Below are 19,210 nucleotides of genomic sequence, written 5' to 3' on the forward strand. Positions count from 1 at the left end.
CAACAGGCTGTGAAGTAGCGACCACATCCTCCTCTCGATGTACTTGAAGACGACGACTCTGTATGCTTGGATATGCTTGATGTTCAGTTCCTGGTTTAATCTCAACTTTCTTCCACTTCATCATATTACCACCTCGGACCTGAAAAGACAACACCACATACTATTTTCAATTAACAAAACAATTATGCGAATACGGCGAAAAAAAAATACATTAAGAACGAAAATACTCTCTGCATACTTACTTAGTTAAAATAGATGTCGTAACTGATGACATTCTACTGTAGGAAGCACACTTGATGGTAGCCCCTCTCCATGCCTCTGTACATCATTTTCAAGTTGTTTTTTAAAGAATTTATTTCTTCTATTTCTTCTGCTGTAAGTTTTGAGAATTGCGCCGGCAGGAAAACACTCACAGTCTCCTCATCTTCCCCTTCTATATCAACGATTATTTTCCTCCCAAATCTTGTTTCTACCGCTCTCAGCGCTTTAACCTTAAATGGATGGTTAAGTTGCAACTCACTTAACTTTCTATTATGAAATTGTGGTGCCTTGGCAATTTTGTTTAATTTCATTAACATATCCATTTTGTTGAAACTGCTATATCTTTTTAAAATTAACAAACTAAATAAACTTACACTTACTGAAGAGGAAAGAAAAGTAGTAGTAGTAGTAGAGAACTCTTCCCACTAGATGATAGTTTTCATGTTGTGCTCTGCTCCTTAAATACTCCCTGCCACCACCTTCACTCCTCACCAGTAGGCTGGACTTGTCACTAGTTCACCTTCACTCAAAATTACAACCTACAAAAAACATCCTGTTCATGACAGAGATAACCTTCAACAAGTTAGAAAGCGGATCTTGCCTAGTAACAGCTGCACTGTAGCACTCCTTAGTGTTTCCCCCTCACCCCTCTAGTAAGAGAGGAGTGAGGGATCATTTTTTTTTACATAAACTAACATCCTGTTCAGCTTTCACCAGCAAGTGACCTATTAAAGCAAATCCAGTTGCCACATAGTTACTGTACCTTGGACACAAGAGTAACCTTTCAAGAAAATTAATTACCTCTTACATAAAGACCTCTGAGTGTGTTGTCCTCATTCTACATGTGGATGACCCCCTTAGGCAGTGAAAGCTACTCCAGCAAAATCCAGTCACAGCACCTTGCCCCCCCCCCACACCTTTCAAGAATTAATTACCTCTCACATTAAGACCTTGCAGTATGTGTAGTTAACATTCCACACACGCCTTGCCAAGTGAGAGGCCCCTTCAGGGAGTGAAGCGCACGGGGGCATGCGCAGTGGCTGCCGCTGGTCCAGAATTCTTCTATCGAAACTCTGGTCCAGCTTTCTTCTAGATCCTCTACTCCCGTAACAAATCGATCTGCTTTTCTTTGAATGTTTTCCAGTTCTTGAATCAAGTAATCCTGCTGAGAGTCCCATACACTGGAATCATACTCTAGTTCGGGTGTTACCAGGGATTTAGATGCCCTCTCTTTCACATACTTACTACACCCCCTAAATACCCTCATAGTAATGTGCAAAGAAGTTTACCCTTCATGTACAATCCTATCTCTTAAAATCTGACAAAACTCAATGAAGCACTAGCAAATAATATAAATAATATAATAATATAATATACATTATACATATACATTAGCCTCTAGTTACTAAAACTAAGTACCGGTACATCACTAACACACGTCTTTAATGATATGTTGAAAAGATGTTAAAAATTCTGTTAAAATTAGAGTGGAAGTATTAGTAATCTTGCATAAATCGAAATAGGTGTTAGGTTTATTATAACAGAATATCAGTTGTTATCGAACTAGCGAAGCGAGAGGTTGTATTGTATAGTGTATGCTGAGTGAGAAGAATGAATATTGCTGTAGAGCAGTGTCGCGCGGCCATAGGGCGATGGCACGGGCGAGTGAAGTGTGTGTGTACGGCAAGTGGTAAGGTGCACCTACGACAGTCTGGGCTCGTGGTAACTATGATGGTGGCAGCAGTAGTGACAATTCTTCTGATAATAGGAGGAATAGAATTGAACCCTGGACCAACGGGATCAATGAGTTGGGAGGACATGGAAATGATTAGGGAAATAGTCAGAGAGGTTTGCCAGATTGAACAAACGAAGATTGAACAAACGAGGGAGTTAATTCGTGAGCTGAGAAATGATATGGTAGAAACGAAAGACTGTTTAAGAGAAGAGATAAGAATTATGACAGAAAAGGTGGTAGAAAACTCTAGGGAAATAGATATATTGAAGGCGAAAATGGAGGGGATCGAAGGGGAATGCGAGAAATTCAAGTGGCAGCAGAAAATGCCAATTCATATGTGGTATATCGGAGAATGAAAAGGAGGATTTGAATGATTTAACGAGTAAAGTGTTGGACATTATAAATAATCATATAAAGATAAATTGTAAAGAAGAAGACATTGATGAAATTCATAGGTTGGGAAGAGTCAAAGGGAAAAGATCTAATAAAGTTAAGTTGATCTCGGCTCTGAAGGCGAACAAGATCACCTTCAATGTGAAGAACCTAATAGGAGAAAGGATTTGGTTGAGAAGAGACATGGATAAAGAGACTGCACGGAACAGAGAGTCTTGAGATTTCATTTAGTAAAAGCTAGGAATTAGGACTAAAACATACGTAAGAGGCAAACGTCTTATAGTAGGTGACAGTAAGTGGTCGAGTATTTGTTCAATTGCACAGCTACGGGAAATGGATATGCAGTTGAGTTCATCGCCTCAGGAAGTACAACGATCTGTAGAGCAAGGAATCTGCCAGTCAGCTGCCTGTACGATGGCCGACAACGTACAATCTGATGACAACAGCGACCTTCATACTCCTCAGGAGAACAGATGACAGCAGAGTGACGGGCGCACAGTAGAGGGGGATGGACAACCAGCTGGCTGTCGATTCGACACGAATCCAGGGAGCAGCGCCCCATCTGATGACAGAAGCAAGACGTTAACATGGAGAAGTAAATCCTTGAGTTTAATGGCCTATTGGGCTAAGAAGGGCAAAGGACAGAAAGACAATATAGACAAAGAAATTATTAGTTCACCAGAGGGCAGTATTCTAGAACTGGAGAAAAAGAGTGACTAGAAGTAAGAGAGGTAAATTGTCTGAGGATAAAAGTAAGAAATATCTAGAATTGAATATTGGTTTGGTCAATATAGAAGGTTTTTGGAACAAGTTAGGAAATGAACAGGTGAAATGTTTAATGGCAGAAATGCATATCATTACCTTTGTTGAAAGTTGGATAGCACCGGGATATGAAGTATATATTGAAGGTTTTTAAACATATAGCAAGTCAAGGGGAGGAATGCTCGTAAAGGTAGATACCCCGGTGGTATACTAACCTTGGTAAGGGAAGAAGTAAAAGAGAAAGTTGAAATAATAGAATCAGATATAGAAGAAATAATTTGGGGGAAAACAAGGTTAAAACAGAAGAGGGATGTTAATCTATGTTCCCGTTTTGTATACAATTCTCCAGAGGACTCGACATTGGCAAACAATGAATTTTTCACATAGTTAGCATTAGAAATAAATACGTAGATTAAAAAATATATATGAGGACATAGGTATTGTAATAATGGGGGACTTCAATGCGTGGATTGCAGACTTAAAACCAGTTTACTGTAAAGAGGCTGAGGAAATAATAATAATTGGGAAAAACTAGTCAATATAAAGATTTTAATAACTATGGCGAAAAACTATTAGAACTATGTGGAGCAGAAGAACTCTGTATTTTAAATGGATGGTAGCCAGGAGATGAAAGGGGTAATTTGACAATTGATCTAGTATTATGTTCTAAGGATGCATTACCACGCATTATGACGATAAATGTTAAAGGTTGTGGAGAATCGCATCACTTACCCATGATTATAAATATGGTAAGTACGGAAGAGAATAGTGGGGGGGGGTTATTATCCAAGCAATATTAAAGAGAGATTAGTGTCCAAGTATATATGGATAGAAGACCTTAGAACAGAATTCAAGGGATATTTTGAAGGGAGGTCCTTTGAAATTCTCAAGACAGGAATTAAGATCACGATTGAGGAAAACAAACACAGTACTGATGGCAGGACATAAGAAAGAGGGATGTTAATCTATGTTCCCGTTTTGTATACAATTCTCCAGAGGACTCGACATTGGCAAACAATGAATTTTTCACATAGTTAGCATTAGAAATAAATACGTAGATTAAAAAATATATATGAGGACATAGGTATTGTAATAATGGGGGACTTCAATGCGTGGATTGCAGACTTAAAACCAGTTTACTGTAAAGAGGCTGAGGAAATAATAATAATTGGGAAAAACTAGTCAATATAAAGATTTTAATAACTATGGCGAAAAACTATTAGAACTATGTGGAGCAGAAGAACTCTGTATTTTAAATGGATGGTAGCCAGGAGATGAAAGGGGTAATTTGACAATTGATCTAGTATTATGTTCTAAGGATGCATTACCACGCATTATGACGATAAATGTTAAAGGTTGTGGAGAATCGCATCACTTACCCATGATTATAAATATGGTAAGTACGGAAGAGAATAGTGGGGGGGGGGTATTATCCAAGCAATATTAAAGAGAGATTAGTGTCCAAGTATATATGGATAGAAGACCTTAGAACAGAATTCAAGGGATATTTTGAAGGGAGGTCCTTTGAAATTCTCAAGACAGGAATTAAGATCACGATTGAGGAAAACAAACACAGTACTGATGGCAGGACATAAGATGCGGGCCCAGGAGATAAGTATACAAAGAAATAGTGGGTGGTACAATGAAGAATGCAGAAGAAAAAATGCCGAATTAATAAAAGCACTAGACACATTCAGAATAATAGGTGGGCATGAAGCAAGAACTGTATTGTGTAGCAAAAGGAAAGAGTACAAAGAATTATTGGTAATGACTAAAGATTTGTGGCAGAAGAAACAAACGATAACTAAAATAGAGATGCTAAGAATAATGATGTTACGAAAGTATGGTATAGAATAAATCAAATTTGTAGAGACAGAAAATATATAACACATGTGACAGTTGAATCATTTGACGATGGAGCGGGTAACTTGTTACGTTATGAGCTAAAAGTTATTGACGACTGTCGACTTCTTACTAGTAATTGTCACATTGCTCTTTCGACTTGAATGTCAATAAACTCATGTTCTTAACAATGTTTTAGCATCGCATCAAATTGAGATGGTCCATAGAGGTCCAATTTAAACATCGTTCATCAACCTTCAACTACAACTTCGTATTTTTTCATAAAATTGAACCACAACTTCACCATATGCCATTGACTTTCGACTTTTATCTCATGTAAACAAATAATTACAGGTCACTTGACCATCCTTCGACATTACTTTATTCAACATTATTTTTTGAATAAATACGATTTTGATCGTCATTCTCGTCATTATCTAATTGTAACCGCTGGTCGGTCAACATAATTTTATAGCAATCTTACCACTTGTTTATAACAGACTGTTGCTTTGTTCATTTTACTTATAATAGTAGCCTTCGAATGTCAATATTGCAAATACTTTTACCAATTGTAAACTCCTCACTCATTGCAATATATTTAAAACCAACATTGTACTAGTCTTTTACCATATGTTAATTTTACTTCAAGTCTCTTTAAGGATTTTTTATAAATCAGTTTTATTTCACGTATATGTAAATCAGGTGCCTGATTTTATTTCAAGGTTAAGGCAATGGCTGGTGATGCCTATGTACAAGGCGAAACATGTACCATTTTAGTTAACATGTCAAAGTAAATCAACAAAGACAAAACTTATTGTATTGATTAGGTGGTCAAATTAATAAATTATTGTTATTATTGCAATCAAATATCATCAATACGGATCAAAAATAATATTTATCACATGTAGAATACAAAGATCAGAAAAACGTATTTCATTCAGTAGTCAAAGCCAAGGTATTGTATGGATCAGAAATTCGGGGAATAGATCATGGAATTGTAGCCTAAGAGGAAATCGTTAGTAAGTTTTCCAAAAAATTATGAGATTGCCACACTGTACTGCAAATAGTGGAGTAAGAATGATGTGTGAAGGGGTGAGTATGCGGGCTGATATTGCGAAACGAATAGTCAAGTACTGGTTGAGATTAAAAACGATTGGGGCGGGGGATGGCCACATTTTAGGCATAGCTTATCAGCACTAAATGAAACATCTAAACGAAGGCTACTGGGTGGATGGGGTGAAGAAGCTTCTAGAATACATAGGAATGGGATCTTACTGGGAAAGCAGTGCATCAAGGGATGGCAAGAGATTGTCTGAGAAGGTCGTTCAAAGAGTGAAAGATATAAAACAATTAATAAGGGCAGAATACAACAGCAAGGGAACACTAATAGAATTTTGTAAAATAAGTGAAAATATAACGGTAAGGGCACAAATGTTAACAAACATGGAAATGGGAGGAATATTCTGGTGGTTGATGGGAGTTCATGCAAATAAAGCTTTACGAGAAAAAATGAAGAAAATAAATGTATTTTATGTAATTCACATTTGGAAGTGGCACATCTGATTAACGACTGTAAAGAAACGAGAAATGGTCGTGCGGTCAGGGGCGCGCGGCTCCGAGCTTGTATCCGGGAGATAGTGGGTTCGAATCCCACTGTCGGCAGCCCTGAAGATGGTTTTCCGCGGTTTACCATTTTCATACCAGGCAAATGCTGGGGCTGTACCTTAATTAAGGCCATTTTTGCTTCCTTCCAACTCCTAGGCCTTTCCTATCCCATCATCGTCATAAGACCTATGTGTGTCGCTGCGACTCCAAAGCCACTAGAAAAACAAGAAACGAGAACTATTAGAGATATATATAGACAGGAAAGAGTTGGATAAAATCCTAAATACAAATGACCTTTACGCACTTGCTAGACTATTCAAAAGAGAATGGAAGTAACCTGGAAAAGTAACACAATTATTTAATATTATTAGAGGTATTTGGGAACAAACTGTAAGGAAAACTGAGATAACATGTGGTTACGATAGAGGTATCTGGGACTGTACAATTCGCTTAGTAAGAGGACGGGATAGGACGGACCTATCCCGAATGTAAGCAGAGAGGCTGGAAAAGAATGACAGAAACATATGTCGAGAGAGGAGTGAGGGAGGTGGGGCACATGAGGAGATGGTTTTCTGCCTCATGTGGCCGGCCGTGAAAGGAATACTGAGAAATTTGCTCTGTCAGCTGGTAGGGGATGTTGGGGTCTTCCCGTTTGGGCCTCACGCGTAGGTCCGGGTGTGTCATCCTCGGGAGGGCGGCCCGTTTCCTCACCAGGGCGGATGACACGACCGGGCAGTAGTTGTAGGAGTGGCACCTTACACGTGGACTGGTTTCTCGCCCGTGTAGGGGGCGAACAACTTAATTTTAGGATTATAGGGTTAATTTAGATACAGGGGCACCCTAACATATGGACTGGTCATCCGCCCATATTAGTGGCAGCTTAGTAGATTTACGTTAGGGGTGGTGCTTTGCACGGAGACTGGTATCCCGTTCGTGTGGGGGGCTACCAAGTTAGTGGTAAGATTATAGCGTTGGCCATTACAAGTGGACTGGTCATCCGCCCATGTAAGGAGCCGCTTAGTAAATATGTCTGGTATGTTTTTAGTTCTGTTTATAATTGTTCAGTTTCATTAGTTTAAATGGTTATTTCTGTTTTATGTAATCTGGCATTGTGAACATGTATCTGGGCGTAATGCCCGTAATGTTCAATAAATTTAAAAAAAATTAAATTTTATAACAGAATATTATTTGAATACCGTATATCTCAGAATTTGTGGTGGAGACGGTTTTTTCAATTCTCTACAATTTGATACTTGTAAGGAAGTAGTTGTACATAAATAACATTCTTATCCATTCATTTCTTTTAAGAATAAGGATAATCTGTAGGCCTATGTTCCTAGGAAAGATGTTGTTCACGTGTACAACCTTCCTGAAATATATTTCAGACCGAATGCATGTAATGGTTTAAGCTCAGTCTTGAAACGGAACATACCTAATGAAGTCACAGCTCAGTTGTATGAAATAAATTTGTTTTGAAGGCTAAGTTCACATGCTTTAGATCTAAACCCAATGGACACGTATGTTTATCGCCTGATTAGTACCTAATAATAATAATAATAATAATAATAATAATAATAATAATAATAATAATAATAATAATAATAATAATAATAATAATAATAATAATAATAATAATAATAATAATAATAATAATAATATTCTTATTTTTCTACCGCTTTTCCCACACCTGTGGGGTCGCAGGTGCGATCTGTGTCGCACATAGGGATTTGGCCCTGTTTTACGGCTGGATGCCCTTCCTGACGCCAACCCTATATGGAGGGATGTAATCAATATTGCGTGTTTTTGTGGTGGTTAGTAGTGTTAATATGAAGAGGAAAATATTTGGACGAACACAAATACTTAGTCCCCGAGCCAGAAGATTTAATTAGAGACGATTAAAATCCCTGACCCGTCCGGGAATCGAATCCGGGACCCTCTGAACCGAAAACCTCAACGCTGACCATTCATCTAATGAGGCGGACAACAACAACAACAACAACAACAACAACAATAATGATGTTATTGGTGTTACGTCTCACTAACTACTTTTACCGTTTCCGGAGATGCTGAGGTGCCTGAATTTAGTCCTGCAGGTGATCTTTTACGTACCAGTAAATCTACTGACACTAGGCTGACGTTTCTGAGCCCCTTCAAATACCACCGGACTGAGCCAGGTTCGAACCTGCCAAGTTGGAATCAGAAGGACAACTGTCTGAACCACTCAGCCCGGCTTACGTTATTAGTGTAATTGCATCACTGTACTTGAAGATATGTGCGAATCATGCTGTGAGAGATGAATGGTAAGTAGATTTGACCATAGATCGGTCTGTAACTTGCTGGCTATTTGAAAAGCGTTTGTAAATTTATATACCATTTTTTTTAACTGTAAAATAAAGGACCCTTAAGTCTAATTAATCAGTAGTATTGTTCCTATTTCTATGTGCTTGTAATTATCTCCTGTCCAGATGCTGAGGTGCCTGAATTTAGTCCTGCAGGTGATCTTTTACGTACCAGTAAATCTACTGGCACTAGGCTGACGTTTCTGAGCCCCTTCAAATACCACCGGACTGAGCCAGGTTCGAACCTGCCAAGTTGGAATCAGGACAACTGTCTGAACCACTCAGCCCGGCTTACGTTATTAGTGTAATTGCATCACTGTACTTGAAGATATGTGCGAATCATGCTGTGAGAGATAAATGGTAAGTAGATTTGATCATAGATCGGTCTGTAACTTGCTGGCTATTTTAAAAGCATTTGTAAATTTATATGCCAGTTTTTTAACAGTAAAATAAAGGACCTAATAGGTCTAATTAATCAGTAGTATTGTTCCTATTTCTATGTGCTTTTAATTATCTCCTGTCCAGTATTCCCGTTTCGGGCGCTGTTTTACATTAATGCATTGTTATAGTGTAGTGACGTAACATGGCGGTGGCCAAACGCATACGGCTTCAGAATCGTGCTGCTCATTGCCATGTCTGTGTTCCGAGTGGTAGCGAGTAGGTTGGCTCTACTTCTATTGGAGAATGTTATTGGTGACGCAAGAGATGCGTAGTTGTGTGCATTGAGTCCTCAAAGGGAAGAAATTCGAATTCATTACATTGTATAAAAGGTTGTAAGCTTGTTTGATTATGTTTTATGAGAACTTGTGGAAGTGGGTTAGGTGTTGCAGGTTGCTGATGTGAATTTCTTGTGGAAGTAGACTTCAGTTAATTAAATTTGAATTTCCGGTGCGAAGTGTGTGATTAATCTGTGTAAGTTGTCAACCGGGTGGAGTCGCACTGATCAACAAGTGCGAAGTCCTAGGCATGGGGTGTGCTGTTAGTGCTAGTACTGCGGGTGAAAAGGAAGCAGCTGAGAGATCGAAGAAAATTGACAAAGATTTACGGATAGATGGAGAACGAGCGTCTAGAGAAGTTAAATTGCTGCTGTTGGGTAAGTTGTTTAAATTGGGAAGATGGCAGAGGAAATTAAGTAATGGGTTCGTTTTCAGTTCATTATCATTGTAAAACGACATAGAATTAATTTTCACACTTCTTTCCCGTGCGTTGGAGGGAGTATTGGACTGTGTGTTATGTAGACGTATTTTTATAACCTTCAAACCACTCTGTAAGTGGTGGTGTTTTTGTGTGTAGGTCATACCTTGTTTTTGTAATTTAGGCTTGCAAGATTAGATACGCTAGCAAAATATCAAATAGAATGTTATGGTCAGAATTTGATCCGTTTTTGATTCGTTATTAGTATGAACGTATTTTGTATAATTTGATGTCAGGATAATTCTGGTCATAATTGGAGAAGATGGGGAAAAAAAAAAAATCCGTTTACATTTAAAACTAAATGTCTGAGACTATGCGAGAGCTCGAAAACTGATAACTGTTCAAATTTTGCATTTTACTGGTGCTGTAGAACATAATTATTGCCCCTTTGAATGGGACACAATAATTCAAAATGAGTACCTATGGATCACTTTACGACGCATGCTCACTTTGATACGTTGTCAGAGTGTTGATGTTGAGTTGTTCCTATTTGTGGAGAATTTTAAATTTGTGCATTGCTTGCAATGTATCACCTTTTCGGTGGGAGTGTTGACGATAAGGTATGTAGGCTTATGTAACCCACTGCGGTAGAAATTCAGTAAGACTTACATTTTATAGCATGATAAGGATGTAATATGTTGGAAATCTTAAGTGAAATACCTTGTAGAGGAGAGATGTGTTCACTGCGACAGTTAAGAACCCACCCGCTGTCCCCCAGAAGTAATTTTGCTTTTATAACCAAATAGAATTTAACACGTGCCATACTCTATCGCCTAACTACGTACCAGCATTTCCATTGGGTGAGACACAATGAGATATGACGTCGCTCCCAGCAATGAAGTAAAATGAATATCGTTACCAACCTGCGCACAAGAAATACACACCTGCCCAGACCAATGGAGGTATCACGCGGGATACTAGAGGCCTAGGGCCGCTTTGAGGCTTCTAACCGGGGGGCTTACGCCCCCAGACCCCCTTTGATGAATGCAGACCAATGGTCTAACCAGTCCAGACCAATGGCTTTGTCACTAACCTACCCTAACCAATCTAGACCAATGGAGATGTCACGCAGGATACTAGAGGCCTAGGGCCGCTTCGCAGCTTCTAACCTTGGGGCTTACGCCCCCAGAACCTATTGCTTGATCCAGACCAGTGGCCTAACCAATCCAGACGTATGGCTTTGTCACGAGATTCGTAAATTCAAAAGTAGTGCTGCTGCACTAGGACTAGTTATGTATATGAACAGTTGGTAGCTCTGTCCACCGCACGATCAAGCCTTTCACGAGACACGAGAGAGAAACAAATGACAGTGCAATCGTGCCTAGATGCGTGCGCTGGAAAATGTAAGTTGTTCTGAATTTTTGCCCCAATGGCATGTTTTATTTGCTCGTTAGGGTAAATATGAGGTTAAAAAATGCATAGTTGGGTAGCATTTTACCCACAGGGGTGCATGTTTAGTAATGAGAAAAGCGTGTAAAAATGATAAGAAACTAAACCTGAAGTAGCACAGAGGAGAGATCCTTCCTTTATACTTGCCAGGGACCCACCAACCCGCCTCTAAAAGCATTTTTATTTACAGTACATACCCCCTCCCCCCCATGGCACTACAGCCCTGAAGGGCCTATCCTACCAAGCGAGCGCTGTTCAGCCTGAAGGCCTGCAGATTACAAGGTGTCGTGTGGTCAGCACAACTAATCCACTCGGCCATTATTCTTGGCTTTCTAGACTGGGACTGCTATCCGACTGTCAGATAGCTCCTCAATTCTAATCACGTAGGCTGACTGGACCTCGGACCAGACCTCAGTTCCAAGTAAAAATCCCTTACCTGGCTGGGAATCAAACCCGGGGCCTCCGGGTAAGAGACAGGCACGCTACTCCTACACCACGGGGCTGGTATTTACAGTACCGGTACATAGGAACATGAAAATTGAGTCTTTGTAAATGAGTAGAATGCAGACATTTTCAATGTTCCTATTGGCTGTATTGGATGGCTGTGATGAAGAGGAGTTTCCTGTTTTACCGGGCGAGTTGGTCGTGTGGTTAGGGGCGCTCAGCTGTGAGCTTGCATGCGGGAGATAGTAGGTTTGAACCCCACTGTCAACAACCCCCAAGTTCGTTTTCCGTGGTTTCCCATTTTCACACCAGACAAGTGCTGGGGCTGTACCTTAATTGAGGCCATGGCCGCTTCCATCCCACTCCTTGGCCTTTCCTATCCTATCGTCGCCATAAGAACTATCTATGTCGGTGCGACGTAAAGCAAATTGTAAAAAAAAAAAAGTTTCCTGTTTCTTCTTATAGAGCTCACATCATGACTGCAGAGAAATGCCACATTTATTGAAAATAATGAAGCTGTATGTGCAGCGCTAACATATTAAGCGCGGAAGGAGTGCAGTTCAGTGCTCTTTTTTGGTAGTAAGTCACACCATAGTGTAGGTAAGTGAGTGCTCATTTATCCAAGTTTTGTCCATTGTTGTGTGTGTAGAATGTGCTGCTTTCGCAGGTGATACTAATGGCCTTGTCACTTGCTAATGGCCTATCAGTCCAGACCAATGGTCCAGTCACTAGCCTGTCATCTAACCAATTCAACTCAGTGGACCTGTCACTCTAGCCAATCATCTATCCAGTTCAGAGCAATGGTCTTGTCACTAGCCGGATCTAAGTTCCTATACTCCGCACGGCCTTACTTCTAAATTGAAGTTTCGCAAAACAAATGAGCATCGCCTTTCCTCTGTTGCCAGCGCTCTACCGCCGCGAGAGCAGCTGATGCAATACGACCACGGTAAACAGCCCTTTTAAATTGTAATACAGTACTCAGAAAAACGAATGAATATGGATTGAAAACAAATTCACAAGAACTACACTTTCTAACAATATTTGGCACTAAAAGAGAATATATTATTAACAATAAAAGAGAATGAGGAAATAACACATCACTAACGGCTAATGGCTGGCACGGAAAGGAGGTTATGGCCTACTGATCTCAGAGTCACTGGAACCCTCCAACAATATGAAAAACACACTAAATATTGAAGGAAAATGCAAAAGATCGCGAACTGTACCGAATACCATACACGCTGATTGAGATAGGTTAACCACGTGGCGAATGTAAATATTAGATTTGGCAACTAGGTTTCGAGATCGTGCTCTGCCAATATAAATCGATACGCATGGCAGCTTGGGATTGGTTGGATGTCTATGCTTCAGCGCATAACCACCAGACAGAGCCAAAATCTGGTAAAAAGTCAATTTAGAAGTACAGCCGTACGGAGTATAAGTTGCAAGCCTTGTGTAGTGTTGTGCTGTAATGCGAGCCGCAACATGTTGGATTCCTAATCTCTTTGGCTCCCCCCATTAGTAAAGTTTTACCCATATTTGAACATACTATACTGTACATTGCCAAAGTTTTCGGACACCCCTCTTATGTACAGTATCGCCTGTTTGCAGTTGAGGTAGGGGTATTATTGCCCTGATGCTGAGCCAGAGAATGAGATGGACGGCAGAGCTCAGTGATTTTCAACGTAGTATGATTATAGGCACCGGTAGCCACTTCTCCAGTTGGTCATCTTAGGAAATTTCAATATTGTTGAAGATTGCCTGATCAACTGTTAGTGATGTTATTGTTAAATAAAAGTGAGAGTGAGCGACAGCAGTGCAACCAATAGCTGGCAGACCACATAAAATGTTGGACTGGCAGTACTGAATAGGGTAGTGCAACAAAACTGCATGGCAGCTCCACATTTCCATGACCAGGCAGCTGTACACAAACCGAACATCACAACGATCAGTGCCCACTGTCGGTAAAGTGGTGTAAGGCACCATTGGACTCCTGAGCAGTGGAGGCTAGTGCTATAAAGCGACGAATCATGCTTCACTATCTAGAAATCTGATGAACAGGTGGGGGTATGGGGGATGCCAGGTGAATGCCACCTTCCTGAGTACCAATTTGTTAAGTTTGGTAGATGAGATATCATGTTGTGGACTAGGTCCTCTCCTGTTCAAGAAGTGCTAAAGGCCAGTGGGTATGAAACAGTCCCAGACAACAGTTCAGAGAGGGCTAATTTCTGTTTCAACATGTTTATGCCTCAGTAGATAAAGTGGCATCTATACAGGCATGGTTTGATGTCGTGGGGGTTGAAGAAGTGCATTGGCTTGTCCAGAATACTGCTCTTAACCCCCATTGAACTCATTTGTGATGAGGTAGAACTCTGACGATGGGATACAAAAGGGCGAGGAGTGGAAAGGATTTGACTGTGGCCTTAACTGAACTACAGCCCCAGCATTAGCCTGGTGGGAAATCACGGAAAACCATCTTGAGGGCTGCCGACAGTGAGGTTCGAACCCACTATCTCCCGAATGCAAGCTGATAGCTGTGTGACCCAAACCACGCAGCTACTTGCTCGGTAGTCATTAAATTATTTGTTGTTTGAAATGGTAGTGTGCTGCTGTGGGTAAAATTTTCATTACACTTTGTTAGGTCTATCTGCATTACTGTTGGAGTACTGTCAGTTGGAAACACCCGTATGCTATCTATCTGTTCATTGATGATTTTTGTGTTAGGCTTACTGGAAAACCCTAACATGAGGAATGTCACACGACACATTTACATTTGATGCGCTACCACAATTGATGCTTTGTATTTCATCGAAAATCCTTTGTCGGCAAAAATTCAGAACAACGTACATTTTCCAGCACACACATCTAGGCGCGATTGCACTGTCATTTGTTTCTCTCGCTCACATCTCACGAAGGGCTTGATCGTGCGGTGGACAGAGCTGCCTACTGTTCATATAAAGAATTAGTCCTAGTGCAGCGGCGCTACTTTTGAATTTACGAATCTTGTGACAAAGCCATAGGTCTGGATTGGTTAGGCCATTGATCTGGATGAAGCAAAGGGGATCTGGGGGCGTAAGTCCCAAGGTTAGAAGCCGCGAAGCGGCCCTAGGCCTCTAGTATCTCGCGTGATACATCCATTGGTCTGGATTTGTTAGGGTAGGTTAGTGACAAAGCCATTGGTCTGGATTGGTTAGACCATTGGTCTGGATCAAGCAAAGGGGGCTGGGAGCGTAAGCCCCCAGGTTAGGAGCCGTGAAGCAGCCCTAGGCCTCTAGTATCCCGCGTGACACCTCCATTGGTCTGGGCAGTTGTGTATTTCTTGTGCGCGGCTTGGTAATGGAATTCATTTTACTTCATTGCTGGGAGTGACGTCACATCCTATTGTGTCTCACCTAATGGAAATGCTGGTACGTAGTTAGGCGTTAAACTATGGCGCGTGACAAATTCTATTAGGTTATAAAAGCAAAATTACTTCTGGGGGACGGCGGGTGGGTTCTTGGCTGTCGCAGTGAACACATCTCTCCTCTTCAAGGTATTCCACTTAAGATTTCCAACATATTACCTCCTTATCATGCTATAAAAGTACTGTAAGTCTTACTGAATTTCTACCGCGATTTCTTAAACAAAACTTGCAAATGAGAGCTGGCAGACAACTACCTATAAACGATGCATTGTCTCCTGCTCGCTTGCTTCATTATGCACTTGCTGGTGAACAAAGATGCCTGCCAGGGAATAGGATGTAATGCATCTGGTCTTGCATGTATTAGAAGGTTCAGGTGTAACGTGTAGAATTATAACTACATAACAGACATCACAAATTAATCTGTTTTAACAATTCAAAGCATTCATTGTAGGATGTAAAATTTTTGGCGATTTTCTTTTAAATTCTGTCACCCACGTTACTGGAAACTTACGGGCCTGCGGAAATATTTTAGAAGCCTGGGATGTGTGGGCGTTGCTTATTTGCACCCCTGCCGTATAGTCCTTCACTATTTTGCCATATTCAGTGTGGTATACCCAACTACCCCACATTTGTAAATTGTAAATTCCTTGTGTTACATTACTAAATTCATTAAAACCTGTTATAAACATGTATAATGTACCTGAATTTGGTTACTTTATCACAGTGAGTTTCCTGACAGTACGGCGTTGAATATTATGGCTTTTTTCAAACTAGTAAGCAAACAAATTTTTAACACCAAATTATAAGGACCTGTGGAATTTACTTGTTTATGACTGTTGACTGTTTGAATGTTTATGAAGATTAGGTGAAGTTTTATTCTATAAATTGTAACTTACACCCAAATTATCCGATTGCGTCCAAATTACTCTGACCTACCCTATGGTTTATATGTACAATTATTGATGCAGAAAGTGAATGTACTGAAAAGTCCTAAGTCCACTGTACTTTGACCTGCTTTGCCACATTCATCCGTGATGCTATGGTTTGTAGTTTGATACTCATTCGCAGTGAAACATTACTCATACAGCAGTTGCCATCTAACTGAAGTATCTACGAGTGTGGGAAGCAATTAGATATCCTCATGTTTCATGTGAATGGCCTTAAATACGAGAGATGCAAGGTAGCAGGCAGACTAATAGGTGTGTTATACGTGCCTGTTTGTAAAGTGTCATGGCACAGTGGGTAAGGACTCGTGTTTACAGTGGGAATGTGGCTGGTTTGGCAACAACAGCAGGCAAACCTATCGGATTGTGGGATGTTCCCACCATGCTTATTACACACAGGTAGGTCATTGTACCGGCAACTATGGCACACCAAGGACCTGACATCCGTGAGCAGGTAGTTGCTCTCGTTGAACAAAGAAATCTGACCACATCAGAGGCAGACAACGCTACGTCATCTCAAAGAGTATGGTGGCACATTGGATAAGACGTTTTCGAGAGTTGGGAGATGTAAGTGTATGCCCTAGCTCGGGTTCTTGACGTGTCTTGAACGAGGAACCGGGCGATCTCTGAAGCCCATTTGACCCCAGTCATGCATGCTGTACTGCTACACCTGGCCATGCATGTGGCAGCTGTTGGATGGCCTTGAGATGCCTGAATGAGGCAAGGTTACAGTCCCGGCAAGCGGCTATGAAAGAAAAGCTCACTGGTGAGCTGAGGAAGTACCACCTTGCATTTGCCGAGGACAGTGTGCTACGTGATTATTATATGATAGGAATCATTCGAGGGATGTTTCACCATTCTACGAAGGTGGTATGAAAAATCCATGCAAAGTCCGAGAGATGGCACCACCGGCGCGTATCGAGGTCATGTTTAGTTAGTAGCATCTTTTAAATGAACGCACATCAAGTTTCAGCCATATTGGTCTATTTTTTTGTGTTTGGGATTCATGTGAATCAAGGAAGTCGAGTGATTTTCAAGAAATGGACGAAAAAGTATTTCGTGTGGTGATTAAACGTTACTTTATGAAAGGCAAAACGCCTCAGGAGACTAAAGAGAAGCTTGATAAACATTATGGTGACTCTGCACCTTTGATTAGAACAGTTTATAAGTGGTTTCAAAATTTTCGGACTGGCCATGTCGGCACAAGTGACGCTGGACGGCCTGTGGAGGTTATGAATCCAGAAATCATTGATCAAATTCATGATATGGTGATGGGTGACAGAAGAGTTAAGGTGTGTGGGATTGCTAGTGCTGTGGGCATCTCGACTGAATGGGTACATAATATTTTGCATAAACATTTGGACAGGAGAAAGCTATCCACAAGATGGGTGCCGCGATTGCTCATGCTTGACCAAAAACGGAATCGTGTGAAGTGTTGCAAGGATGGTTTGCAGCTGTTCCAGAAGAAACCGGAGGACTTTAAGCATCATTTCATCACTGTGGATGAAACACGGATACATTACTACACTCTTGAGACCAAACAACAATGTAAACAATGGGCTACCAAGGGGGAATCTGCACCAAAAAAGGCGAAGACGGTTCTTTTGGCCGGAAAGGTTATGTCGACTGTCTTTTGGGATTCGCAAGGGATAATCCTCATCGACTATCAGGGTAAAACTATTACAAGTGCATATTCATTGTTATTGGACCGTTTGAAAACCGAGCTGCAAGAAAAACGCCCGCGATTTGGCCCACAAGAAAGTCCTTTTCCATCACGACAACCCACCAGCACACACCTCAGCAGTTGTGGTCGCAAAATTAAGGGAAATAGGATTCCAACTCGTTTCGCATCCCCCCTATTCTCCAGGCTTGGCTCCCTCGGACTACTATTTGTTCCCCAATTTGAAGAAATGGCTGGTGGGACAAAGATTTTATTCAAACGAGGAGGCGATTGCAAACACTAATGGTTATTTTGCAGACTTGGACAAATCCTATTATTCGGAAGGGATCAGCAAACTAGAACATCGTTGGACGTAGTGTATAAGCCTAAAAAGAGACTATGTCAAAAAATAAAAAAGGTTTACCCCAAACACGTAAGTAGTTTTTATTTTTGTACGCACTTTTCAAACGCCCCTCGTACACTTTATATATGTATCATTTATACCTTCATACGTGATTGGTTGAATGTCCTATTCTCAGAAGAAAGCACATTTTCCTTGGCATACAGTGGGTCCGTACGCAGGTTTTGCCCTTTCAGCACCTGACACAATTCAGCATATGTGGCTGAGAATCGATGCTGTAACCGTGTATCTGTTTTGTGTTGGGGTTGGATGAGGTCTCACAGGATGGGAATGTTGTACAGAATCAAGCAGTGTCTCACCTCAGGGCAGTATGTGCACATTTTAGAGAATATTATGGTACCTTCTGTACGAATGCTTCATCCCGTCGGTGTTCTATAATTTCAGCTGGACCTGTCTCTGATTTACACATCCCACGAATGGTTCGCCGCAAGATCAGGTTGAGCTTATTGACTGCCCTTTTTATGGGGAAGACATGAATTCCATTGAGAACATGTGGGTCAAGATGAAGAGAGTAATGGTGAAGACCTTGCGTAATTCTGCGCCAAATACAATGACTCTGGGATGAGGTGGTAGGTGACAACAATGTGTATGCTTCTGCTCTAATAGATTCCATGGCCAAGTGCCTGGAAGAGGTTGTGCACAATGGGTGTGTGTGAGAGGACCACCTAACAGTCATTTTCAGGGCGACAAATAAGCTCACTCACTGTCAATAGTGGCGTGATAAAACAGAGGAAGTTGTACGAGTTGCCATATAACTCGGTGTAGGAATAAAATTATGTTAAATATAGACAATACATATACAAAATAAGCTGAACAAT

The 19,210-nt window shown here is 40.8% G+C and overlaps 1 protein-coding gene across 2 annotated transcripts in view; it reads left to right on the plus strand.

Moving 5' to 3' along the window:
- Positions 1–9,645: 9,645 nt before the first annotated feature.
- The window catches only part of Galphai (G protein alpha i subunit), a 127,121-nt gene continuing 117,556 nt past the window's right edge, over positions 9,646–19,210 (plus strand). For both annotated transcript variants that reach the window (XM_067141084.2, XM_067141085.2), the window contains exon 1: positions 9,646–10,030. In XM_067141084.2, coding sequence (XP_066997185.1) covers positions 9,904–10,030 — 127 coding nt within the window. In that variant the 5' untranslated portion in view covers positions 9,646–9,903. The remainder of the gene's footprint in view (positions 10,031–19,210) is intronic.

This window comes from Anabrus simplex, chromosome 2 (genome assembly GCF_040414725.1).
Source record: "Anabrus simplex isolate iqAnaSimp1 chromosome 2, ASM4041472v1, whole genome shotgun sequence".
Lineage (NCBI taxonomy): Eukaryota > Metazoa > Arthropoda > Insecta > Orthoptera > Tettigoniidae > Anabrus > Anabrus simplex.